The sequence below is a fragment of the Triticum aestivum genome, chromosome 5A, assembly GCF_018294505.1.
Source record: "Triticum aestivum cultivar Chinese Spring chromosome 5A, IWGSC CS RefSeq v2.1, whole genome shotgun sequence".
Classification (NCBI taxonomy): domain Eukaryota; kingdom Viridiplantae; phylum Streptophyta; class Magnoliopsida; order Poales; family Poaceae; genus Triticum; species Triticum aestivum.
In genome coordinates, this window is record NC_057806.1 from 96,502,283 (window position 1) to 96,528,982 (window position 26,700).

At 47.6% G+C, this 26,700-nt stretch overlaps 1 protein-coding gene across 1 annotated transcript; it reads right to left on the bottom strand.

Moving 5' to 3' along the window:
- Positions 1 to 24,806: 24,806 nt before the first annotated feature.
- LOC123102472 (rubredoxin) lies at positions 24,807 to 25,786 on the bottom strand. The gene has a single exon (XM_044523842.1). It carries the CDS (start codon positions 25,683 to 25,685, stop codon positions 25,065 to 25,067), a length of 621 nt encoding a protein of 206 aa, XP_044379777.1. The 5' UTR covers positions 25,686 to 25,786; the 3' UTR covers positions 24,807 to 25,064.
- Positions 25,787 to 26,700: the final 914 nt, after the last annotated feature.

Consider the following 26,700-nt stretch of genomic DNA (forward strand, 5'->3'; position numbering starts at 1 on the left):
TATCAAGCTGAAACTTTTTCACATAAGCGTCGCAGCCCCAAACCTTTAAGAAACGACAACTTAGGTTTCTCTAAACCATAATTCATACGGTGTCATCTCAACGGAATTATGTGGTGCCCTATTTAAAGTGAATGTGGTTGTCTCTAATGCCTAACCCATGGACAATAGTGGTAATTCGATAAGAGACATCATGGTACGCACCATATCCAATAGGGTGTAACTATGATGTTCGGACACACCATCAAACTATGGTGTTCCAGGCGGTATTTAATTGTGAAACAATTTCCACAATGTCTTAATTGTGTGCCAAAACTTGTAACTCAGATATTCATCTCTATGATCATATCATAGACATTTTATCCTCTTGTCACAATGATCTTCTACTTCACTCTGAAATTACTTGAACCATTCAATAATTCAGACTTGTGTTTCATCAAGTAAATATATTCAACATCTACTCGAATCATCTGTGAAGTAAGAACATAACGATATTCACTGCATGCCTCAGCACTCATTGGACTACACACATCAAAATGTGTTACTTCCAACAAGTTGCTATCTTGTTCCATATTATTGAAAACCGAGGCTTTTCAGTCATCTTGCCTATGTGGTATGATTTGCATATCTCAAGTGATTCAAAATTAGTTGAGTCCAAACGGTCCATTTGCATGGAGTTTCTTCATGCATATACACCAATAGACATGGTTCGCATGTCTCACACTTTTCAAAAACGAGTGAGTCCAAAGATCCATCAACATGGAGCTTCTTCATGCGTTTTATACCAATATGACTTACATGGCAGTGCCACAAGCAAGTGGTACTATCATTACTATCTTATATCTTTTGGCATGAAAATGTGTATCACTACGATCAAGATTCAATAAACCATTCCTATAGGTGCAAGAGCACTTATTCAGGTTTAATACCAATCTTGATGGTAGAGGGAGCGTGCGATGTTAGATCACATCAAACTTGGAAACACTTCCAACACATATCGTCAGCTCACCTTTAGCTAGTCTCCGTTTCATTCTGTAGCTTTTATTTCGAGTTACTAACACTTAGCAACCGAACCGGTATCTAATACCCTGGTGCTACTAGGAGTACTAGTAAAGTACACATTAACATAATGTATATCCAATATACTTCTATCGACCTTGCCAGCCTTCTCATCCACCAAGTATCTAGGGTAATCTTGCTCCAGTGGTTGTTCCCCTTATTACAGAAGCACTTAGTCTCGGGTTTGGGTTCAACCTCGGGTTTCTTCATTGGTGCAGCAGCTGATTTGCCGTTTCATGAAGTATCCCTTCGTTCCCTTGCCCTTCTTGAAACTAGTGGTTTCATCAACCATCAACAATTGATGCTCCTTCTTGATTTCTACTTTCGCGATGTCAAACAACGTGAATACCTCAAGGATCATCATCTCTATCCTTGATATGTTATAGTTCATCACGAAGCTCTAGCAGCTTGGTGGCAATGACTTTTGGGGAAACATCACTATCTCATCTGGAAGATCAACTCCCACTCGATTCAAGTGATTGTTGCACTCAGACAATTTGAGCACAAGCTCAACGATTGAGCTTTTCTCCCTTAGTTTGCAGGCTAAGAAAATCGTCGGAGGTTTTATACCTCTTGACATGGGCACGAGCCTGAAATCCCAATTTCAGCCCTCGAAACATCTCATATGTTCCGTGACGTTTCAAAAACGTCTTTGGTGCCTCTACTTAAACCATTTAACTGAACTATCACGTAGTTATCAAAACGTGTATGTCCGATGTTCGCAACATCCACAAACGACGTTTGGGGTTCAGCACACTAAGCGGTGCATTAAGGACATAAGCTTTCTACTGATCGCATAATCGCTACTGTCAACTTTCAACTATATTTTCTCTAGGAACATATCTAAAACAGTAGAACTAAAGTGCGAGCTACGACATAATTTGCAAAAAGGTCTTTTGACTATGTTCAAGATAATTAAGTTCATCTTATGAACTCCCACTTAGATAGACATCCCTCTGGTCATCTAAGTGATCACATGATCCGAGTCAACTAGGCCGTGTCCGATCATCACGTGAGACGGACTAGTCATCATCGGTGAACATCTTTATGTTGATCGTATCTACCATACGACTCATGCTCGACCTTTCGGTCTCCGTGTTCCGAGGCCATGTCTGTACATGCTAGGCTCGTCAAGTTAACCCTAAGTGTTTTCGCTGTGTAAAACTGTCTTACACCCGTTGTATGTGAACGTAAGAATCCATCACACCCGATCATCACGTGGTGCTTAGAAGCGACGAACTGTAGCAACGGTGCACAGTTAGGGGAGAACACTTCTTGAAATTTTGTAAGGGATCATCTTATTTACTACCGTCGTCCTAAGTAAACAAGATGCATAATCATAATAAACATCACATGCAATTATATAGTTGTGACATGATATGGCCAATATCATATAGCTCCATTGATCTCCATCTTCGGGGCTCCATGATCATCTTGTCACCGGCTTGACACCATGATCTCCATCATCATGATCTCCATCATCGTGTCTTCATGAAGTTGTCACGCCAACGACTACTTCTACTTCTATGACTAACGCGTTTAGCAATAAAGTAAAGTAGTTTACATGGCGTTCTTCAATGACACGCAGGTCATACAATAAATAAAGACAACTCCTATGGCTCCTGCCGGTTGTCATACTCATCGACATGCAAGTCGTGAATCCTATTACAAGAACATGATCAATCTCATACATCACATATATCATTCATCACATCCTTTTGGCCATATCACATCACATAGCATACCCTGCAAAAACAAGTTAGACGTCCTCTAATTGTTGTTTGCATGTTTTATGTGGCTGCTATGGGTTTCTAGCAAGAACGTTTCTTACCTACGCAAAACCACAACGTGATATGTCAATTGCTATTTACCCTTCATAAGGACCCTTTTCATCGAATCCGTTCCGACTAAAGTGGGAGAGACTGGCACCCGCTAGCCACCTTATGCACCAAGTGCATGTCAATCGGTGGAACCTGTCTCACGTAAGAGTACGTGTAAGGTCGGTCCGGGCCGCTTCATCCCACAATACCGTCGAAACAAGATTGGACTAGTAACGGTAAGCATATTGAACAACATCAATGCCCACAACTACTTTGTGTTCTACTCGTGCAAAGAATCTACGCAATAGACCTAGCTCTGATACCACTGTTGGGGAACGTAGCAGAAATTCAAAATTTTCCTACGTGTCACCAAGATCTATCTATGGAGAAACCAGCTACAAGTAGAAGGAGAGTGCATCTACATACCCTTGTAGATCGCTAAGCGGAAGCGTTCAAGTGAACGGGGTTGATGGAGTCGTACTCGTCGTGATTCAAATCACCGATGATCAAGTGCCGAACGGACGGCACCTCCGCGTTCAACACACGTACAGCCCGATGACGTCTCCCACGCCTTGATCCAGCAAGGAGAGAGGGAGAGGTTGAGGAAGACTCCATCCAACAGCAGCACAATGGCGTGGTGGTGGTGGAGGAGCGTGGCAATCCCGCAGGGCTTCGCCAAGCACCATGGGAGAGGAGGAGGAGGAGAGGCAGGGCTGCACCAACGAGAGGAGAAGTTCTCATGTGTATGGCAGCCCCAAACCTCATCTATATATAGGGGGAAGGGGGGGCTGCACCCCCTTTAGGGTTTCCCACCCCCAAGGGGTGCGGCCAGCCCTAGATGGCAAAGGGGGTGGCGGCCAAGAGGGGAGAGGAGAGGGAGGCGCACCAATATGGGCCTTAAGGCCCATCTGGACTAGGGTTTGCCCCCTCCCACTCTCCCTTGCGCCTTGCACCCTTGTGGGGGGCGCACCAGCCCTCCTAGGGGCTGGTCCCCTCCCACACTTGGCCCATGCAACCTGCTGGGGCAGGTGGCCCCACTTGGTGGACCCCCGGGACCCTCCCGGTGGTCCCGGTACAATACCGATATCGCCCGAAACTTTTCCGGTGACCAAAACAGGACTTCCCATATATAAATCTTTACCTCCGGACCATTCCGGAACTCCTCGTGACATCCGGGATCTCATCCGGGACTCCGAACAACATTCGGTAACCACATACAAGCTTCCTTTATAACCCTAGCGTCATCGAACCTTAAGTGTGTAGACCCTACGGGTTCGGGAGACATGCAGACATGACCGAGACATTCTCCGGTCAATAACCAACAGCAGGATCTGGATACCCATGTTGGCTCCCACATGTTCCACGATGATCTCATCGGATGAACCACGATGTCAAGGACTTGATCAATCCCGTATACAATTCCCTTTGTCTAGCGGTATTTTACTTGCCCGAGATTCGATCGTCGGTATACCGATACCTTGTTCAATCTCGTTACCGGCAAGTCTCTTTACTCGTTCCGTAACACATCATCCCGTGATCAACCCCTTGGTCACATTGTGCACATTATGATGATGCCTTACCGAGTGGGCCCAGAGATACCTCTCCGTTTACACGGAGTGACAAATCCCAGTCTCGATTCGTGCCAACCCAACAGATACTTTCGGAGATACCTGTAATGCACCTTTATAGCCACCCAGTTACGTTGTGACGTTTGGTACACCCAAAGCATTCCTACGGTATCCGGGAGTTGCTCAATCTCATGGTATAAGGAAAAGATACTTGACATTAGAAAAGCTTTAGCATACGAACTACACAATCTTTGTGCTAGGCTTAGGATTGGGTCTTGTCCATAACATCATTCTCCTAATGATGTGATCCCGTTATCAACGACATCCAATGTCCATAGCCAGGAAACCATGACTATCTGTTGATCACAACGAGCTAGTCAACTAGAGGCTCACTAGGGACATATTGTGGTCTATGTATTCACACGTGTATTACGATTTCCAGATAATACAGTTATAGCATGAATAAAAGACTATTATCATGAACAAAGAAATATAATAATAACACTTTTATTATTGCCTCTAGGGCATATTTCCAACAGACCTAGCCTCCCTTATACAAGAGCAGGCATTCCAGTCCAACCGGTGCGTGCCGATCAGTCGCTGACGACACGAAGGCTTCGGCTGATACCACGTCGTCGAGTGCCCATAACTGTTCCCGCGTAGTTGGTTAGTGCGTATAGGCCAGTGGCCAGACTCAGATCAAATACCCAGATCTCGTTAAGCGTGTTATTTTGAAGTAACCGCGAACGCCGACTAGGGCCAGGCCCACCTCTCTCCTAGGTGGTCTCAACCTGCCCTGTCGCTCTGCCCCAAATTAACAGTCGGGGGCCGTCGGGAACCCAGGCCCACCACTACCTGGGTGGAACCACCAGCCCCTTCAGCCCCCAACATCGGATTCACTTGCGGGTACTCAACGAGCCCACCCCACTTTAGTCACAACATGTATAGTATGTATGTATAGTATATACCCGTGATCAACACCCGACATGACCACGACCCGATAGTATAGCATGGCAGACTGACAAGAATGTAGGGTCACTGATGATAATCTAGCATCCTATACTAAGCATTTAGGATTGCAGGTAAGGTATCAACAGTTGTAGCAACAATGACATGCTATGCATCAGAATAGGATTAACGGAAAGCAGTAACATGATACACTACTCTAATGCAAGCAGTAGAGAGAGAATAGGCGATATCTGGTGATCAAGGGGGGGCTTGCCTGGTTGCCTTGGCAAGAAGGAGGGGTCATCTTTGATGTAGTCAAACACACGGACTTCGGCAGCGGCCTCGAAGTCTACCGGAAATAAGTAACGGAGGGGAAACACAATAAATAACGGAGCAATCAATGTAATAAAAAGTAAGATGCAGCATTCTGTTGTGCTAGGGGTGACCTAACATAGGGACAGGTGATACCGGTGAAGGGAGAAAACATCCGGGAAAGTATCCCCGGTGTTTTGCGCTTTCGGACAAATGAACCGGAGGGGGAAAGTTGTGTGTTCGCTATGCTAGGGATGTGTGGCGGACGAATGAGATGCGTATCCGAATTCGTCTCGTCGTTCTGAGCAACTTTCATGTACAAAGTTTTTCCATCCGAACTACGGTTTATTTTATATTAATTTCTAAAAGATTTAAATCATTTTTAGGATTTATTTAATTATTTTAAATCAACATTATCCAGGATAGTGATTGCTGACGTCATCATGACGTCAGCAGTCAACAAAGGTGTTGAATGGGTCAAGCTGACGTGTGGGTCCCATCTGTCATTGACACAACGCCCTAACTAACAGATTAGTTAGTTTAATTAGATATTTAGGTTAATCAAGTTTAATTAGTTTAACTAAACATGATTAATTAATTTAATCAATTAGCTAATTAATTAATTTAAATTAATTTTATTATTATTATTTTTATCTTTTTAATTATTTTTTAAATACGTTCTGCGGGTGGGCCCCCACTGTCAGTGGCACAGGGGCCATAGCCGGCGTGGGCGTTATCGGGTGCGGGCGCACGCGCACCCGCAAGGAGGCGGCGGAGGGCGCAGGCGGGGCCGTGCACATGGCGCGGCTAGGGGAGGGCGCCGGGCGCGGCGAGGAGGCCAGCCGGCGAGCGGAGGGGGGTCGCGGGTCGTGGGTCGCGGCCGCCGGCGACGAGCACGGCTATGACGGACGAGACCGTGGGCGCTCGATGGGTGGGAGCGTCGGGTGCAGCGGGGTGCCGGAGTGTTGGCCGTGAGCGCGGTGGTCCGGGTCGGCAGTGGCACGGGGAGGCGTGGCGTAGGCGAGGGAACAACGAGACGGTCCGGTGCGTGCAGCAGGTGCGACGGGCGAGGGCGAGCAGTGGCGGTGCGGGAGGGGGGCGGTGAGTGCGGCACCCGACAACAGCAGCAGGCGCGTGCGCGAGCGAGGGTGGAGCGGGGCCGCAGTGTGGATGGCGAGTGCAGGGGCGCGTGGGCGAGCGCGCGCTGCGGGTGGAAGGGAGCGGCGGTGCGGGGGCGTGCGTGTGCGGGCACGCGGGGATTGCGTGGGTGAGGCGCCGGCGAGCATGGCCGGAGCGTGAGCTCTGTCGCTCGGCCACGGCGATCGGCAGAGAGAAGTGGGGGGAGGAAGTCGAGGCTCACGGGGGTTTCTGTAGGGCACGGGGCAGTGGGGGGTCGAGGAGGAGACGACGAGGTCCAGTGGGGAGGCTCCGGCGATGGCGTGGTGGCTCCAGGGCGAGGTGCGACGGCGGCGGGGGCCGGGCGACGTGCGGCGTCGGGCAGCAGCGGCGATGAGAGGTGGGCGACGAGGCGAGGGGACGGAGGAGCACGGCGGCGGCAGTGGCTCCGGCGAGGGGGGTGGAATCGGGCGTCGGGGTCGGGGCACCGCGCCTCAATATAGAACGAGGGAGGAGACGAGGGAGAGAGGGAAACGTGGGAGGAGCGAGTGGGGAGTGGGGTGTCACTCGATTTAGGTCACGGGGACCAGGGGATAAGGAGAGGGAGAGGTGGGCCGGTGGCTTGGTTGGCCCATGGGGTGGGGGTACGGTGGCCAGCTGGGCCGGCCAGTGGGGGTGTTTTCCTTTTTTTAGTTTGTCTTCTTTTACCTTTTCTTATTTTTCTTTTAGTTTTAATTTGTTTTAGTTTTATATAGTATAAAAATAGTTCATCATTTAGTACTAATAATTATGCTACTACCCTATTAACTTTTGGGCAACTAAATGAATAGTTTGTTATTTTACAAAATACAAAAGACATTTATTTAATTGTTTTACCTGTTGTTTTAATAACTTTAGTGCATTTAAACCTTTTATAAAATTGTGGTTTCATCACCATAATTACCTATGCATTATCTCTTATCTCACGAACATTTTAGTGTTATTTTTTGAAAACTTTTGTTGGTTGCCTTTAATTAAATTTTAAATTTGTTTTGTTTTCGAACTAATGCAAGATTGGCAACAGTAATGAAAGTGACGTGGCATCATTAGTAGAGAGTTCATGTAGCTTAATTACCCGGGCGTCACAAGTAGGCGTAGGCGGCGAGTAGGACAGGGCTCGTGCGTGGCCGGAGCACGCGGACGCGCGTTCTGGAGCAGGGCAGCGGCGTCGGTAGCGGCTACAGCAGCGCAACAGTCAGGCAGCAGCTACAGCGGAGCAGAGGGCAGCAGAGGTGAGCGAGCAGCAGGCAGGCGCCGAGGCAGCACCGCGGCAGCGAACGGCGACAGATGCGGGCGGCGCAGGGGCGCGGCTCGGGCGCGCGTGGAAGCGCATCACGCCTAGACGGGCGCTGCCAGGGGCTCGCGGGCGCACGCGTGGAGGTGGGCGCAGCCGCGGTGAGCGCGAACTCGCACAAGCCGGGGTGGCGGTAGTGCACGGCGGCAAACAACAACGGGGGGAAGGGGGAAAGCGCTGGAATCCAAAGAGGAGCTCACTGCGAGGCCGATGGAGAGCTCGGGGAGGCCGGAGGTTGCCGAGATGATGCGGATTGAACGACGGTGTCGGACGGCCATGGTGGAGGAAGAAGGCATGAGCGTCGCGGATGATGCTCCCCGGCCTTGATCCGGTAGAGTAGAAGACGCAGACGACCGTGATGGAGCTGCCGCACAAGCTCCAAGCCGGTAGGGACCGCGGTGGTCGTGGCTAAGACGACGACCATGGCGGTTGGGTAATCGGGCGCGTCCAAATCGAAGATGGTGAGCGAGAGAGCGAGGGGAATGGAGCTAGGGTTCGAGTACGGGGTGGGGAGGGTCTTATACAGCTTGGCGGCATGCGGGATAGGCGACGCATGCGGTAGCCGCGCCATGGACGACGCACAGGTGTCCACCACGCTCCTGTGAGCAGTAGGAAGGAGAGAACTGGGGGGTTTTGCTGGGCTGGGCTGCACTGCCCATTTTGCCAGATGGGCCAAGTGCCCAGTAGCTTAGTTTTTTTATATTTTACATTCTGTTTACTGTTTCCTTTTATAGCTATTGTTTTGTATTTAGTTTAGATATTAAATGGTTTTAGTTACAGTCTAAACTTCCCACATAATTACCTGCTGATATTTTGGTGTTGTCCAAGAAAATTGAGGTTATTTGGAAATGTTTGAAAATAGGTTTATATTTAAATGGGCATAATAAGTGTTGCTTGTCCAATTAAATTATGCCTAGGGCAATTTAAAAATCCATTTAAGGTTGGTTCCTACATGTTAAATACTTAGTGAATATTTTCAAACCCTAGAACATTTTTATTTGACAGTTTGAAGAAATAAGAATTTGACTTGTTATTTGAAATTTGAATTTGAGGTCGGTTTGGAACAACGTGAGGATTAGCAAAATTTAATTATGATGACGTGGCACCATTAACAGGAGTTTATTGTAGCATGACGCCCGGGGTGTTACAAATCTCCTGCACTACTAGAAATCTCGTCTCGAGATTTAAGAGGTGGTGTAAGGGGGGATGTTCTGGTTACGAAATTCTAACGAGTCTTCTTGGTCTTTGTTGCTCTTCTTGGAGAGTTCGATCCATTGCGTTGATGTCTTCATTTCTTTGCTTCATGTCATCATGATGAAGTCGGTATCCTTTCTTCGGAAACTCCAATGTACTTACGAAAGAATAAAGGGGTAGCTCCGGAAGAATGAAACTCTACAAGGTGGCTATCTGGTTTATAAATCGGGAAATGTGATCGATAGTAACTCTCAAGTTGAAACTTAAGAAAATATCGAGAGAAAAGTAACAAGGTAAATAAGAAGTTTCAAGCAGGTAGGCAATTGTTCGATGCCTGAAACAGGGCGTGAAAGGGGTATAGAGCAACACAAGAAAGTATTGCGTCTGATATCAGAATAGATCACTAGGAGGTGGCTCGTGAATTACATACGAGGCCACGCATGAGGAATAAGTTTGGAAACAGGGTGTACAGGAGAGTCAGGTTTCGATCCTGTGGAACTGTGGGTCATGGGGCCACCATGTGGGTTAGAAATAGGAGGAGCGGTGATATCTTGCACGGTTATGATAGCAATGCATGCCCGAGAATAGCATGTTGGTTATGTCGGCAACAACATCGATACCAAGGGCGGGAGACGAAGAGAACCATTCTCTTGCTCGTTGAACGAGGCGGACCAACAGGCAAGGTTCTCATCCATCCGCAGTTAACGAAATGTCATCAACAGTAGAAACGGGGTCTCATTGATAGAGTTGTACACCGAGGTGTTTACATAAGCAGTGAATTATTACTGCTTAGATTATATAGATCACAAGAAAGGTCAAACAAACCAATGGAAAAGAAAATGTGATCATCAGGTTTAACAGAACAATGGAAAGGAAAAATGTGTTTAAACACATATTTTAGGGGTATATCCTTCCCACAGACAAACAGAGCATGATATCCATGACAGGATATAACATAGAAAACCCTTTAGGAAAGGGGAGAGAAATATCATGACATTACCCATACAACGGTGTTTGGGGTAATTAATAAAGAAAATTTAGCATTGTGCTTCAAATGTTCTTATTGAAAATCGGAGTACCACATACATGCTTCGAGATAGCGTTGACATGGTCTTTAAGCAAAGGTCATACTTTGGATACTCAAAGGATCCATTAGGAACAACCCATAGAATAAGTGTTACAATTTCCTCATGAAAGAACGGATAACCTTGCTAAAAGGAAAACTATAACAATGGGTCCTCTGGCCCGGTGCGCTTGGGATGACATCACCTTACTGGGCTATACAAAGTCCAATGTTACGACTTTTGGAAAATGTCCCAACCATCATATCTGACCGAGATTCAGTTCTAATTGGTGTCACGATACCTCATACTCAGGATACCTGAGAAGAAAAGGTGCAACACAAATTGACGAGACGACATTGTAAGATTCTCGATAAATGAACTATGGAAGCAAGTTTCGAATCATGAGTTCATTATTAAATCAAGGAGAGAACGAGGAGGTGGCTGGTGAACTCAGCGATAATTCATCGAGATTTCCAAAATATGGATTTCCACAATTATGTGAACAAGGAAATAGATTTTGTCACATCAAATGATATAATGAGGTATGCTCGAGGAAAACATACACGATTAAACATTGGTTGACGGTGCACCCGAAATACGGACTTAGGTAGCATAATCAATGTTAGAATGATGATTCGGTAACCAATGGTCTAAGAATGAAATGTCGACCATTAACTTCAAAGCAATAAGGTTGCTAGAAGTTTTAAAATTACTAGTCCATCTGTCGGTATTCCTGTTAGGAACAACATGGGGACCAAGAAAAGAATGGTGATGGTGAAGTATCACTGATATCAAGAATTCTCAAGAGGTGGTGAAATTCTCACAACATCCTTGACAAAAAGGCAGTAATACTTCAAGGTAGATCATAATACAAACTGGATAGCAAGTTGCATCCATAACAAGAACAAGTTTGTGATGAAAGGAAGGTAAGGATGTTGTCGATGGTACCTCAAATTAACAAGGGACGAGGATGGCACTTATCATCATGAATTCGATTGATATTCTAGAAGGAGTCAAAACGTTGATGATGATCACGACAGATTTTGTCGAGAGGCTCCATGAAGAAGCAATCGAATAGCGACTGCATCAAGCAAAAGGACTGATGTAGCGGAAGATTATTGGAACCATGGATATGACATCAACTCGGAATCAAGCTTGTTGTTCGAGGTGAACGATAAGACGAGGAAGATCGACGTAAGCTTAGCTCATCGTCAAAAATTGTGCTCCGAGAATAAGGACAAGGTAGCACAGTTAAAATCAGCATGATAATGATATAGCCGATCGGCCTAGGAATGACTAGAAGGATTATTAAACTCGTAAGCAACAAAAATTACTTAGAGTTATGGAATCGGAGTGTGGAATTGATTCACTTATCGGTGTTCTCGAGTGAATAATAACTCATAACTTGGGGGGAAATTGGAATCGGTGAGAAATAACAAGTGATGAAGAACTCATAAGGGGAGATGTAGTTTTGTGATATTCTCGAGATACCAGAGGGTAAAACTCGAAGGTAGAGCAGAGTAGAGGTCGGACAAGTGAAATGATCTGCAGAAGACAAGTACTTTAACTTGTCCGAGAAATGGAATCAAAGGAGAACAATCATGGTTGGAACCACGGTTGCAAAGGACCAAACATAGATACCAAATGAACTTATAACAAGGGGATAATTAATTATTTAAGAGAAGCTTCCATGATAAGATCTACATCGTGTCCATGGGCATGAACGCAAAGTTCAAGGTCGACTCCCACTTCTTCAATGCATAACCTTCCATTCACTTCTTGCTTTCAATGAAGTTGTAGTGTTGAAATTATATCTGGCAAAACACCAGAATAGTATGACTCGTGAAAACTCTCGGGTTCACACGGATTAGGGAAGGCATAGGTTCAACCCATAGGGGCATCATAGGAACATATACCACAAACTTAAAGAGTAAATAACACAAGCTCGAAGGTAGAACATGGTTGACAAAAGGAGAGGATACAATTTACTAAAGGCATTATGTATCAGGGAAGAACTCACAAGGTGATTACATATGAGTGCACTGTCGGATAATAATCCAACAAAGGGATCTGGTGGTTCAGAAGGGATCTGACGTGAGTATCAATGCTCAACCACAAGAAGTAATGCAAGGGCATTAGATTATAGAAATATCTGGATAATTTCAATGCTTAGATACAAAGGAATTATTATTTCCAAATCGGGGAATCATAAGCAGAGGTTCTAATCAAAAGATAAGTAAGTTGAATAGTCATAGATCGACAATCAATCAAGGTTTGATTTTTCGAGAACCAACTCATGTTCGGAGTGACGTCTGAGGCCGGAAGAACAAATTCTAGGTATCAACTGTTGATTGAGTGTGTTCGCACACATGATGAATTAATAGGGTCAGAATGTCAATGACAAATGTTGTCAACGAAGGTTACATGTCATATGGAATTAACCATAATGCAGGAAGTCAAGAATTTCAAGAGCCATAGGATGCAGAGGATTCTCGAAAGATTGGATAGTATTTCGAAGAATTTTGTGAAGCACCTGGACAAATGGGGATGGGCGGATACCCGGTAAGTGCGAGGAATTGTTCGTGTGGATGTTAATGCGGAAAAGAGCTGCAAAAGTAGTAGGCACAAAGGATTCTCGGAATATCGGAGAAATTTTCAGGGTATGAAGTAATAACAAGGGCAACTGGGAACGAAAGTATGAGACGACAAGAGTAAGTAGTTATCCATAAGGATTTATCGATGGTCGGGATAGCAAAAGCGATGGGCACAAAGTCTCGAGAGAACATCGGAGAGTATCTTTGGAATCTTCTGGTGCACGAAGTAATCACCTAGAGCGAGGGGCTCTCCGGGAGGAAGTAGTTATGAGAACCTAGAGTCAGAGTTAGTAAAATCATTTAACCCGAATAGAAGAGAGATCAGAGTCCCAGAGTATAGGCGAGTAATAAAAGATCCTAATGCCACCCAATGGCGACATGGGCCCGAGCCGCACAGCCATGTTAGTAAAAGTTTTGCAATGTATAGACTCGACTTCGGCCAAGGAGTTTGGAAGGGGGATTCCTACAGGCAATCGGCTCTGATACCAACTTGTGACGCCCCTGATTCAATCATACACTAATCATGCACACAAACGTGTACGACCAAGATCAGGGACTCACGGGAAGATATCACAATAGAACTCTAAAAACATAAATAAGTCATACAAGCATCATAATACAAGCCAGGGACCTCGAGGGCTCGAATACAATTGCTTGATCATAGACGAGTCAGCGGAGGCAAAAATATCTGAGTACAGACATAAGTTAAACAAGTTGCCATAAGATGGCTAGCACAAACTGGGATACAGATCGAAAGAGGCGCATGCCTCCTGCCTGGGATCCTCCTAAACTACTCCTAGTCGTCGGGGGCGACCTGCACGTAGTAGGCACCCTCGGTGTAGTAGGAGTCGTCGAAGGTGGCGTCTGACTCCTGGGCTCCAACATCTGGTTGCGACAACTGAGAAGAATGGAAAGGGGGAAAAGAGGGAGAAAAGCAACCGTGAGTACTCATCCAAAGTACTCGCAAGCAAGGAGCTACACTACATATGCATCGGTATCAATGAAATGGGTAGTATCTGTGGACTGAACTGCAACATGCCAGAATAAGAGGGGGGTAGCTAGTCCTATCGAAGACTACGCTTCTGGCCGCCTCCATCTTGAAGCATGTAGAAGAGAGTAGATGGTAAGTTCACCAAGTATCATCGCATAGCATAATCCTACCCGGCGATCCTCTCCTCGTCGCCCTGTTAGAGAATGATCACCCGATTGTATCTGGCACTTGAAAGGGTGTGTTTTATTAAGTAGCCGGTTCTAGTTGTCATAAGGTCAAGGTACAACTCCGAGTCGTCCTTTTACCGAGGGACACGACTATTCGAATAGATAAACTTCCCTGCAGGGGTGCACCACATTTTCCAACACACTCAATCCCCTTTGGCCGGACACACTTTCCTGGGTCATGTCCGGCCTTGGAAGATCAACACGTCGCAGCCCTACATAAGCAAAACAGAGAGGTCAGCACGCCAGTCTAAATCCTATGCGCGCAGGGGTCTGGGTCCATCGCCCATTGCACACCTGCACGTTGCGAGGGCGAGTGATGAGCAGACCTAGCAACCTCCATTACAAAAGGAAGTTGCGTTACGCGGTCCAACCCGACGCGCGCCGCTCAGTCGCTAACGTCAAGAAGGCTTCGGCTGATACCACGACGTCGAGTGCCCGTAACTGTTCCCGCGTAGTTGGTTAGTGCGTATAGGCCAGTGGCCAGACTCAGATCAAATACCAAGATCTCGTTAAGCATGTTAATTGAAGTATTCACGGACACCGACCAGGGCCAGGCCCACCTCTCTCCTAGGTGGTCTCAACCTGCCCTGTCCCTCCACACAAAGTAATAGTCGGGGGCCGTCGGAAACTCAGGCCCACCACTACCTGGATGGAGCCATGTAGCGCCCCGAGACCGATGTGCCAGGTGTCCTCCATTTATTCGCTGTTGTTGCCTTGTCATATTGCATTTGTGCTTTTGTCTGTTTGCATTCTCATAATCATCATGTGCATTGTCATATTCATGCATGTTGTGTTGTTGCATGCTCCATGTGTGGCTCTTGCACCATCACTCCTCTTTCCTTCCCTTTCTTCCATTTTTGCAAGTGCCATTTTCCCTTCTCTTTTGATGTTTATCTCTTCTCCAATATTCTAACACCATGTGCCTAGCCTCTCTGTCAAATTTCTTCTTAATTGGAATTGTTTTAGTTAGGGTTTAAAATGGTTCAAGTTTGAATTTAATTCAAACTTGAATTATTTCTACTTCCTTTAAAAATCTCCAAACCAATTTTGTTAAATAGAGCACATTTTCGGGATCATGAGTATATTTTTATATTTCTCTAGCTCCTCTCCTATTTCCCCTGCTCTTTCCTTTTTGTATTTCTGTCTAAAGAAATAGAAAAGAAAAGAAAGCAGCAGTGAGTAGAGCAGCAACCCACTAGTGCCAGTCCTTCCCTGGGCTTCCTCTCGCCAAACAGGCCCAACCTTGGCCTCTCTACAGCCTAAGACCGGTCGGCCCATCCATCACCAAGGCCCAGCCTTGTGCCCTCATAACCCTAGCCGCCAGGGAGCCCGTTCCCTCGATCCCCTCTCTTTCCCTTGCGCCGCCAGACTCCTGCTCGATCCCCATCCCTTCTCTCCCTCGATCCCATCTCCCTCTCCCTTCGTTCTCCTCCTGCGCCGCCAGAGTACACGCACGCATGCGCGGCCCTCTCCCCGACTTCCCCTACTCGATCCCCATCGCCCTCCTCCGGCCTTCGACCCCTGCGCCTCGACCCGACCTCGCCTCCTCCACACCGTTGCCTCGCAAGGACGCCGCGCCGGACCTCCCGCGCCGCCTCTCCTCTGGCTTCTCCTCGTCGCCATCTTCTGCACCCCCCCTCGGCATCGCTTCGCCCGTCACCCGCCATCGGTGCCCTCGCGCCGTCTCGCCATCCCTGCTCAAGCTCCGTCGCCGCTCACCCTTGGCGCCATGGCCCCTGCCTCCTTTGGATGACCTCCAGCTGTCGTGCACATCTTCTCCCGTGCCCTGTTGTGCGCGATCTCCGCTGCCTAGCACTGTTGCCGTCAACCCGTGGGTGCAAAATTCATCTTCCAGAGTCGTCAAAATGCACGAGGACCTCAAGTACCGTCGTCAAGTACCCCTTCAGATCGCCAAGTTCATTTTCCGCCGTCTTCGAAATCGCCAAGTACCGTCATCAAGTACCCCTACGCGCGAAGACGCTAAGACTGGTTCGGGATTCATCAAGTACCGCTACCGATGACTTGAACCCCTACGAAAACGCGTTCCACTACCGTCGACCCTCGAAGCCTCTGTGGACGTCAAGTTTCTCGTCATGACCCTGAACATCTACAAAAACATTGTACGACTATGACCGTGGCCGAAGAACCGTGTACAACTACCGTCGCCGTGTACCCCTACTTCCACTTTCGTCGCTGAGGATCGATAGTACCACTACTACCCACTGCGCCCGTGTATGACTTCTTCCACTACGAACGTCCCGAGAACATCTACTTCCCCTACACTGCATCGAACTCGAACCCCTCTGATAACGCACGCTTCGAAGGTATAACCCCGAGACGACCGTCCGAGAACGTTTGCATGTGTTGTATGAGTTGCACCCTATGTTTGCACCGTGTCCGAGTTGTCACTTGCTCGGTCCTCCTCGTTGCCATGCCATCCATCCATGGGAACCCGGTAACCGGGATCACCCCACCATCTTTTGCCCGCTCCCGCCACCCTTCCTTTACACCGGTATCTCCGTGATCTACCGGAACCGATATGTTGTCGTGGCATCATTTTCGGATTCGTCGCCGTGGCACCTTTTCTTTGCACCACGGTGACAAATGCTTCTTAATGCTCTTGTTAACTTTTAATAAACCTTGTATAAACTTGTTCATGTCATCCGCATCATGATAACAACAATTAAAATGTTTAAATTGTTGTTGCTATAAATTACTAATGCATATGGGGATTTACCGGATTCGTTATTTGTTATATCCGGCCCCATTTAAATTGTTTAGATGGTGTAGTTTTGTTTTGTTTCACCTCTTGACATGCTTAACAACATTTAATATTGTTGGGTACATAAACGAGATCGAACTAAATAACTTGAATGTGGTGTTTCGTCAATATGCAACGGAGTTGCATGTTCAGCTCCACTTAATTTGTAGGATTGTTTGTGCATTTTTCCATGCCATGCTTCATTAAACCGGACATGCATCATAATTGGTTGTGCATCATGTCATGTTTATGTGATGGTTGTTTACTATGTTGTTTGCTTCTTTCCGGTGATGCTTCTTCGGGTTAGTTCCGATAACATCGCGTTTGTGAGGACCCGTTCGTCTACGTCCGTTTGTCTTCTTCATGGACTCGTTCTTCTTCCTTGCGGGATTTCAGGCAAGATGACCATACCCTCGAAATCACTTCTATCTTTGCTTGCTAGTTGCTTGCTCTTTTGCTATGCCTATGCTGCGATACCTACCGCTTGCTTATCATGCCTCCCATATTGTTTTGCCAAGCCTCTAACCCACCTTGTCCTAGCAAACCATTGTTTGGCTATGTTACCGCTTTGCTCAGCCCCTCTTATAGCGTTGTTAGTTGCAGGTAAAGATTGGAGTTTGTTCCTTGTTAGAGCATGGATATTTTGTTGGGATATCACAATATCTCTTATTTAATTAATGCATCTATATACTTGGTAAAGGGTGGAAGGCTCGGCCTTATGCCTGGTGTTTTGTTCCACTCTTGCCGCCCTAATTTCCGTCATATCGGTGTTATGTTCCCGGATTTTGCGTTCCTTACACGGTTGGGTTATAATGGGAACCCCTTGACAGTTCGCTTTGAATAAAACTCCTCCAGCAAGGCCCAACCTTGGTTTTACCATTTGCCTCACCACCACCTACTTTTCCCTTGGGAGTCGCTCTCTCGAGGGTCATCTTTATTTTAACCCCCCCGGGCCAGTGCTTGTCTAAGTGTTGGTCTGAACCGGGCATTCTGCGGGGCCACCTCGGGGAAACTCAAGGGCTGGTTTTACTCGTAGCTTGACCTATCCGAGTGTGCCCTGAGAACGAGATATGTGCAGCTCCTATCGAGATTTGTCGGCACATTCGGGCGGCTTTGCTGGACTTGTTTTACCATTGTCGAGGATGTCTTGTAACCGGGATGCCGAGTCTGATCGGATTGTCTTGGGAGAAGGAATATCCTTCATTGACCGTGAGAGCTTGTGATGGGCTAAGTTGGGACACCCTGCAGGGATTTGAACTTTCGAAAGTCGTGCCCGCGGTTATGGCAGATGGGAATTTGTTAATGTCCGGTTGTAGAAAACCTGAAGTTTATCTTAATTAAAATACATCAACTGCGTGTGTAGCCGTGATGATCTCTTTCCGGCGGAGTCCGGGAAGTGAACACGGTGTTGGAGTAATGCTTGACGTAGGTTGTTCTAGGATCACTTCTTGATCATAGTTGTTCAACCGTGCTTTGCCTCCTCTTCTCGCTCTCTTTTTGCGTATGTTAGCCACCATATATGCTAGTCGCTTGCTGCAGCTCCACCTCATACCTTTTACCCTTCCTATAAGCTTAAATAATCTTGATCGCGAGGGTGTGAGATTGCTGAGTCCCCGTGACTCACAGTTTACTTCCAAAACCAGTTTGCAGGTGCCGATGTTACCGAGCAGGTGGCGCAACCAAGATCAAGGAGGAGCTCGATGAAGATCTTGTCCTTTGTGTTGTTTCGTTCTAGTTGATCAGTAGTGGAGCCCAGTTGGGGTCGATCGGGGATCTGTGTAGCTTTTGGGGTAGTCTTTTTTTATTTTGGGTTCCGTAGTCGGACCTTGATTGTATCTGGTTGATGTAATGCTTTATTCATGCATTGTGTGAAGTGGCGATTGTAAGCCAACTATGTATCTTTCTCCTTAATGTATTATATGGGTTGTTCTGAAGATTACCTCATTTGTCACATTGCTTTCAATGCGGTTATGCCTCTAAGTCGTGCTTCGACACGTGGGAGATATAGCTGCATCGAGGGTGTTACAAGCCACCTGTCTTTTCAGCCCCCACATCGGAATCACTTGTGGGCACTCTACGAGCTGAACCGACTTTAGTCACCACCATGTATCATGTATAATAGTGTAGTATGTATATACTCATGATCACCTCCCGAAGTGACCATGACCCGATAATATAGCATAGCAGACGGACAAGAATGAAGGGCCACTGATGGAATACTAGCATCCTATACTAAGCATTAGGATAGCAGGTAAAGGTATCAACAATTCTAGCAACAATGACAGGCTATGCAACTTAATAGGAGCTACCGAATCAACAACAGTAGCAAACCTAATGCAAGAATAAGAGAGAAGAGAGTGGGAGATATCTGATTGATCAAAGGGGGGGGGGCTTGCCTGGTTGCTCTGGCAAGGAGGGGTCGTCAACAACGTAGTCGAACTCGATGGCATCACAGCCGGTCTCAGGGTCTACCGAAGAAGAAGAAGGGGGAAGAAATAGTAAATACAAAGTAAACAAAGCATCACAAAGTGTAACATGGCAATATGCGGTGCTAGGGGTGATCTATCGCAGGGATAGGTGATACCGGCGAAGGGGGAAAACATTCGAGAAAATATTCTCGGTGTTTGGTGTTTTTGACAGACGGACCGGAGGAGGACGGTTGCAAGTTCGCTATGCTAGGGACATGTGGCGGACGAACGGACCGCGTATTCGGATTCGTCTCGTCTTTCTGAGCAATTTTCATGTAGAAAACATTTTCATCCGAGCTACGTATAATTTTATATGATTTTTTAAAGTTTAAACAATATTCTAAAAATCCCTGAAATTTTACGAAGTCTGAGAATTCGTCAGTTTTAAACATCTTTTAGCTGTTTTCAGAAGGCTACAACTATGGATCTGTACCTCCTATGATTTTGTGTCTTATATCAATTTTGAGCATTTTTCTGTGATCTACATGTTAGTACCAATTACATCCATATTAGAGTTCATTTGCTTGATCATCAACAACTCTAAAGTAGCTATGAAAATAAAGCTGTTTTTCAGTTTTTCTATTAATAGAACATTGAACTTTGTGATTTTTGTAGGAATTAATTCACGCATTATCTGAAGCAGGTCCAATGGAACAAAATGAAGCTTGTTACATCTACTTTCCGTTCTTATTATTTTTACCCATTTAGGACTTGTCTTAACGTTCTTATTATTTTTACCCATGTTAGGACTTGTCTTAACGCTGTTTAGGGGCTGTTTAGAGTTCTAGTCCGTGTAATATCAGTAAAGCTAACTAGCAGCTACAGTACCTAGCAGTATAGGCAGAGCAGCGATGGAAAGAGCCGAGCGTGGGCGGTCGGGCGTAGCAAGCAGTATCGCAGCTGCAATAACGTGCAGGCAAGCGGGAGCAGCGCCGGGCGTGGCAGCCACGGCAGTAGGCGTAGGCGGCGAGTAGGACGGGGCTCGGGCGTGGCCGGAGCACGCGGACGCGCGTTGGGGAGCAGGGCAGCGGCGTCGGTAGCGGCTACGGCAGCGCAACAGTCAGGCAGCAGCTACGGCGGAGCAGAGGGCAGCAGAGGTCAGCGAGCAGCAGGCAGGCGCCGACGCAGCACCGCGCCAGCGAACGGCGGCAGATGCGCGCGGCGCAGGGGCGTGGCCCGGGCGCGCGTGGAAGCGCATCACGCCTAGACGAGCGCTGCTAGGGGCTCGCGGGCGCACGCGTGGAGGTGGGTGCAGCCACGGTGAGCGCGAACTCACACAAGCCGGGGTGGCGACGGTGCACGGCGGCAAACAACAACGGGAGGAAGGGGGGAAAGCGGGGGAATCCAAAGAGGAGCTCACTGTGAGACCGATGGAGAGCTCGGGGAGACCGGAGGTCGCCGGGATGATGCGGATCGAACGACGGCGTTGGACGGCCATGGCGGAGGAAGAAGGCGCGAGCGTCGCGGATGATGCTCCCCGGCCTTGATCCGGTAGAGTAGAATATGCAGACGACCACTATGGAGCTGCTGCACAAGCTCCAAGCCGGCGGGGACCACGGTGGCCATGGCTAAGACGACGACCATGGCGGTTGGGTAATCGGGCGCGTCCAAATCGAAGATGGTGAGCGAGAGAGCGAGGGGAATGGAGCTAGGGTTCGAGTACGGGGTGGGGAGGGTCTTATACAGCTTGGCGGCATGCGGGATAGGCGACGCGTGCGGTAGCCGCGCCATGGACGACGCACAGGTGTCCACCACGCTCCTGTGAGCAGTAGGAAGGAGAGAACTGGGGGGTTTTGCTGGGCTGGGCTGCACTGCCCATTTTGCCAGATGGGCCAAGTGCCCAGTAGCTTAGTTTTTTTATATTTTACATTCTGTTTACTGTTTTCTTTTATAGCTATTGTTTTGTATTTAGTTTAGATATTAAATGGTTTTAGTTACAGTCTAAACTTCCCACATAATTACCTGCTGATATTTTGGTGTTGTCCAAGAAAATTGAGGTTATTTGGAAATGTTTGAAAATAGGTTTATATTTAAATGGGCATAATAAGTGTTGCTTGTCCAATTAAATTATGCCTAGGGCAATTTAAAAATCCATTTAAGGTTGGTTCCTACATGTTAAATACTTAGTGAATAGTTTCAAACCCTAGAACATTTTTATTTGACAGTTTGAAGAAATAAGAATTTGACTTGTTATTTGAAATTTGAATTTGAGGTCGGTTTGGAACAACGTGAGGATTAGCAATTTTTAATTATGATGACATGGCACCATTAACAGGAGTTTATTGTAGCATGACACCCGAGGTGTTACAGGCATCGAGTGCCAACGCTCAAAGGAGAGCAAGATCCCCGACATCCCTACAATCAGGTTGAGGCGTCATCAATCATAAGAATCATGATCAGGAGGCAATGACCAGGTGTGAGAGGAGGCGAGGGAGCGATGTGCAGATGAGGTGAACATATATACATATGAAAAGGAAGTGGGTCGAGAACTGAAGGGGAGAAGGCGTGAAACAAAGATAGTTATACAGGAAGGGGAAGCGGAGGAGGCCAGCCTTTGGCCGTGCTTTGGAATTCCAACTCGTGGGTGCCTTTACTGTAGAGATTTTTTTAAGAAAGATTAAGACGTGCCCTTCATTAAGGTCCACAACTGATCAAGTGCGCTAGCCTCAGTAGCAGGGAAAACGATGATGTGAATGCATGAGAGGCCGGTCTATTAATAATTTGATTGAAAAAAAGCTGATGTGGCAGATTAATGAGGTGGATAGCTTGCATGTCAAGAGCAATATAGTAGTGGGGATAAACTATTTAGGTATTATAAATACTATGTTGTTGTATAGATAGCGCTAGAAACATACTAATAAAAATTTCCGACACCCTGAGAACGCCTTACACATCTTTCAGTTCACATGTCACTTTCTCTACTATTTTTTCTGTTTATATTACTGACTCAAAGTCAAAGTCCACACTTCACCAAAACCAATATTCATTCTCTGCCTTTACTTTGCTTTGAGTCTACAATTACTTGCAGGTACAATTTCATAAGTCACTACGAGAGACAAAATACCATTTCATGTGCTCCCTGTGGATCGATACTCTTATTTTAAAAAAGCTACAATTAAATCATGTGCACTTTTAGGCCATCACCCAGGAAGGCGGGTCCACCGCATGACGATCTTAGTCCACCCGTCATGGACATGTGCCGACTGTAGCGATTGCGCGCCCTCGCTTCACACGTCGTCAACCTACTGGCCGGCTGTAGCGATCACGCACCCTCGATCCACCCGTCATCAACCTACGAGTCGAGTCGCTAGGGCACGAGCCGTCCGGGGAGATTGGACGGCTCGCACTGGCCCCTAGAGCCTCCGGCCGCAAGCCACCTGACAATGGACGCTGGGAGGCTCTCTTCGCCCTCGAAGAGCCCAAGAAGATGGGTACTCCACCATTCTTTATAGAAGTAATATGTTACTTCGTCTCTCCCAACGTGAGTGCCTTCCGATTTCAAGCCTTGCGCCGCCTAACGTTCTCCCATCTTACTTTTCGGTGTGCATCGAGGAGTGAGATAGTAGGCCTTCTAAATCCCACTTCTTATGGTCTGCTACATGAGAGTGGCGATCAATTTTTGGGGAGCGCCTCCGTATAACTGGTGGATTTTCTTCACCGTGGCAATGGACGACGAGTTTCCCAACAATGATTTCTTCCCGACGTTGACGATCTTCTTCACAACATGACGCTGTGAAACAAACACTTCCTCTGTTGCGCCGTATTCTTTTTAAGAAAAGGAGGATGGCCCCCGTTCTCTGCATCTGGACGATGCATACAGTCACTTTATTAATTATTTTCACAAGACTTTACAAAGTGATATAACAGTAAGACTAAAGTCGCCGTCTAAGCAACAAACTGTCGCTACACCTATCCAGTTGATGAAGGGGCGCAGATAGACTGGGCCTAATACCAAACAGATATCGCAGCCAAGCCTAACATCTACGACTTGAGACCCCAACCTAGCCACTTGCCGGGGCTGGGGCACACACTGATCCGGCGTGCTCTCAGAGGCCGCCGCTGCCAACTGCCACCGCTCCATCTTCAGAATTGTACTAATGCATCAACCTTGCTCGGTCTAGCTATCGTCGACGCCACCACGGCGCCCAACGGCACCCCCTCCCTGCGCGCAAACAGCGGTCACCACTGATACACCTCAGCGCCATGCTGCCAAGTACCACCAGCCGACACAACTTAAAGTTCTTGGAAGATCTGTCGTGCGTAGCACCTGGCGACCAGGCATGACAAAGCATAGCACCTGTCGGTCAGGCATGACTTGACATCTCCACCGAAGCTCCATGCAAGACGAAGCCGCTCCACCTTTCGCCTCTGACTTCCAACGCTACTCCACAAACGATGCTCCCAAGAAAGAAACGACACCGTAGTGCCGCCATCTTCCGATCTGAAACACCAGATCCTAGGGTTTCCTCCGGAGCAGTACGAGTGGGTCGACAGTAGTTACAGGGCGATGCCTTCATCAAGGTAACGACGTAGAACGCCGCCATCGCCTACCATCGGCTCGGTTTTCACCGGCAACCATGTCTCCCCAACTCGCAGCCGAGACTAGATGATGGATCTCGAAATCCAATCACCAAGCTTCTGGCCGGCCACCGCCGACGAAGAAGATGGCCACCACTACTGGCTACACCGGCCAGAACAGATCTGCCATGGGTGCCGCCAAGCAGTCCACCAGGCCCTCGACGCCGCCGCCGATCTAAAGCCAATTGACATGCCGCCGAAGACCGCATCGCGCCGCCGCCTGATCCAGGCCCGCCACCGCAGCAGTCGCCCGTGGTCCGAGGCAGGGCCGACCGCCGCCGCCGTCGAATCCAACGCTGTCGCTTCTAGATCGGTCGCACCTCCACGCATGTTGGGGCCCCGCCACCCCTGAGACGCGGAAGGGGGGAAGAGCCCCCGCCCCCGCCGTCGGCCTCTGGGCGCAAGCCGGCGGCTGCCTCCGGCGGCGGCGGGAGGAGGGGAGAAAGATGGGCTAGGCCCCGGCGGCGGCTAGGGTTGAAGAGCCATCGGAGTCGCCCGAGCGGGGGGCGACGCGGGGACCTGATCTGTATGCTTTTTTATCCGTTTGTTTTAGGGTTTGCTTTTTACTAGCAGAATCGATGTGGATATGATATTTATTCTTTTGGTTTTCGATTGCAAGACTAGTTCCATGAATCTGTTTCTTGATTCGATTATCATCTGTGTTTTGATTATCATGTTTTATTTACCATTTTTCTGAATTAAACTTTATGAAAAAATGCTCAAATATTCAACAGTGGCCTTGCGAGAGGGGATTCAGGCCTAACCACTCGAAGCAATTCTAGTCCAAATTTGTCCGCGAACTGCATTCACAAGAAAATTATAGCCAGCACCTCAAAACAAATGTCCCATTTCCCCTCTGCTATACATCGCCCCTCGCTGGGCGCTTGGTAGCAGAAGCAATAGGTATCTATACACACAAATTTAGTACAGTACTTATCAAGATTAACCCGGTAACAGCCTTACTTAGTTTCTCCTCTTCACTAATTGCAAGAAGCCTCCTGGAATGGATCAAAGGATGGCGCCTAGCTCGGTAATCATTGCAAGAAGTAGCCGGAGAGGAAGAAGGCGAAGCCGACAAGGAGGCTTCCGTAGATGAGTAGCGTCTTCTGGCCAGATGTGAGCGAGTTGCCGCCGAGCCCGAACTGCTGGTTCTGCGCGAACCCGGCGATCTCGACGCTCTTGCTGTCGAAGAAGGACTGCGCCGCGCCGCACGTCGGGCACCGCCAGTCGTCCGGCAGCTTGTTGAACGGCAGCCCCGAGGGCACCGGGTAGGACGGGTCTCCCTTCGCCTGGTCGTACAGGTAGCCGCAGGACCGGCACTCGTGCACCCCCGTGTTCAGCACCGCGAACTGCTCCTCAAACCGGCGGGGGTCAAGCTTCGGCCTGTCCTCCTCCGCGTCCAACTCCCCCGGCAGTGGCGTCGCCAGGTCGCCGGCGGCGGCGGCGGTTGCATCTTCTTGTTTGGTCTCGAGCGCCGCGTCCAGCGGCTTGTCGTCCTTGGAGACGTCGACGGAGTGGAGCGTGAAGTGAAACGATGAGCTCAGTGCGGTGGTCAGCGGCTTATTGGTGTGGAGGAGGAAGGGTGCTGGTGGCGTTCTTGGGCTCTTGGACACCACCATGCATGGGTGGATTAGCCTTGCTGTGGCCATTGCCATTTTAGCTAACCCCTTATTTTCTCTTTCCCCTCTCTCTCTCCGGTCCAAGGTAATGGAGGTGAGGGGAGGGAATCCATCCCGGAGGATATGCTTTGGTGTGTTGATGCTAAGGCAAAGCGGGGAGTGGGAGGATAAGGTATGTGTGCACCAGGGCTGGACCCGTCACATGCACTTTGGAGAAACATTTCGGGACTGCCCTCAAAATTGCTAGACTGAAATAAGTTACAAGCTGGACCAACCGACCAATATTCCCGTGAATTTCAAATTAAACACCCCTAAGGGTGTGTTTGTTTGCCATGTATTTTCTTAAGTTTTTCAGGATACTGTGGTATTCTTGAAAAACTATGGTTCCAAATATTTTTGAGGTGTTTGGCTCTGGTTAAAATTTTAGAATTATATTATAAACATGGCATCCGTTTGAAAAAAATAGTACGTTTATAGTATTAAAAAAAGTCCAGACCTCTTTTTTAGACTGCCCATAGTAGGACTAACTTCAGTATTAACATAGAGTCCAGCTCAGCAAATTTGTTGATGTGGCAATGATTTAATGAAAGAGATGATTTGAGTAACATAGCTAGTTACTCATACTATGGGTAACATCACACATATCAAGATAAGATAAGTCTACAAGCTAATAAATTAAGTGTTGCATGACACCAACATATGTTACTCCCCACTATAGAGGTAGTAACATAGACTATTAACATATGCATATTACTAGTCTAAGTTACCCCTCACTATTGGTAGTCTTAAAAACTGAGAAGGGGGAGACAGGATGTTGACCAAATACGAACACACCGTACATCCAAACTGACCCTCGGGGTGCGGATGTTTGGTCCCTAGGTGTATATACCCCTAAGAATTGGAAAAAATACAAGAAAAGACAAAAATGTTCAAAAGTATTTTTGAAATAAACTTGACTTTCTTTTACACCAGTATGTAATTTTTCATCAACCAAAACCTAATGTTGACTTCCATGCAAAAAAATAAACAAAAAATATTGCTATATACAAGA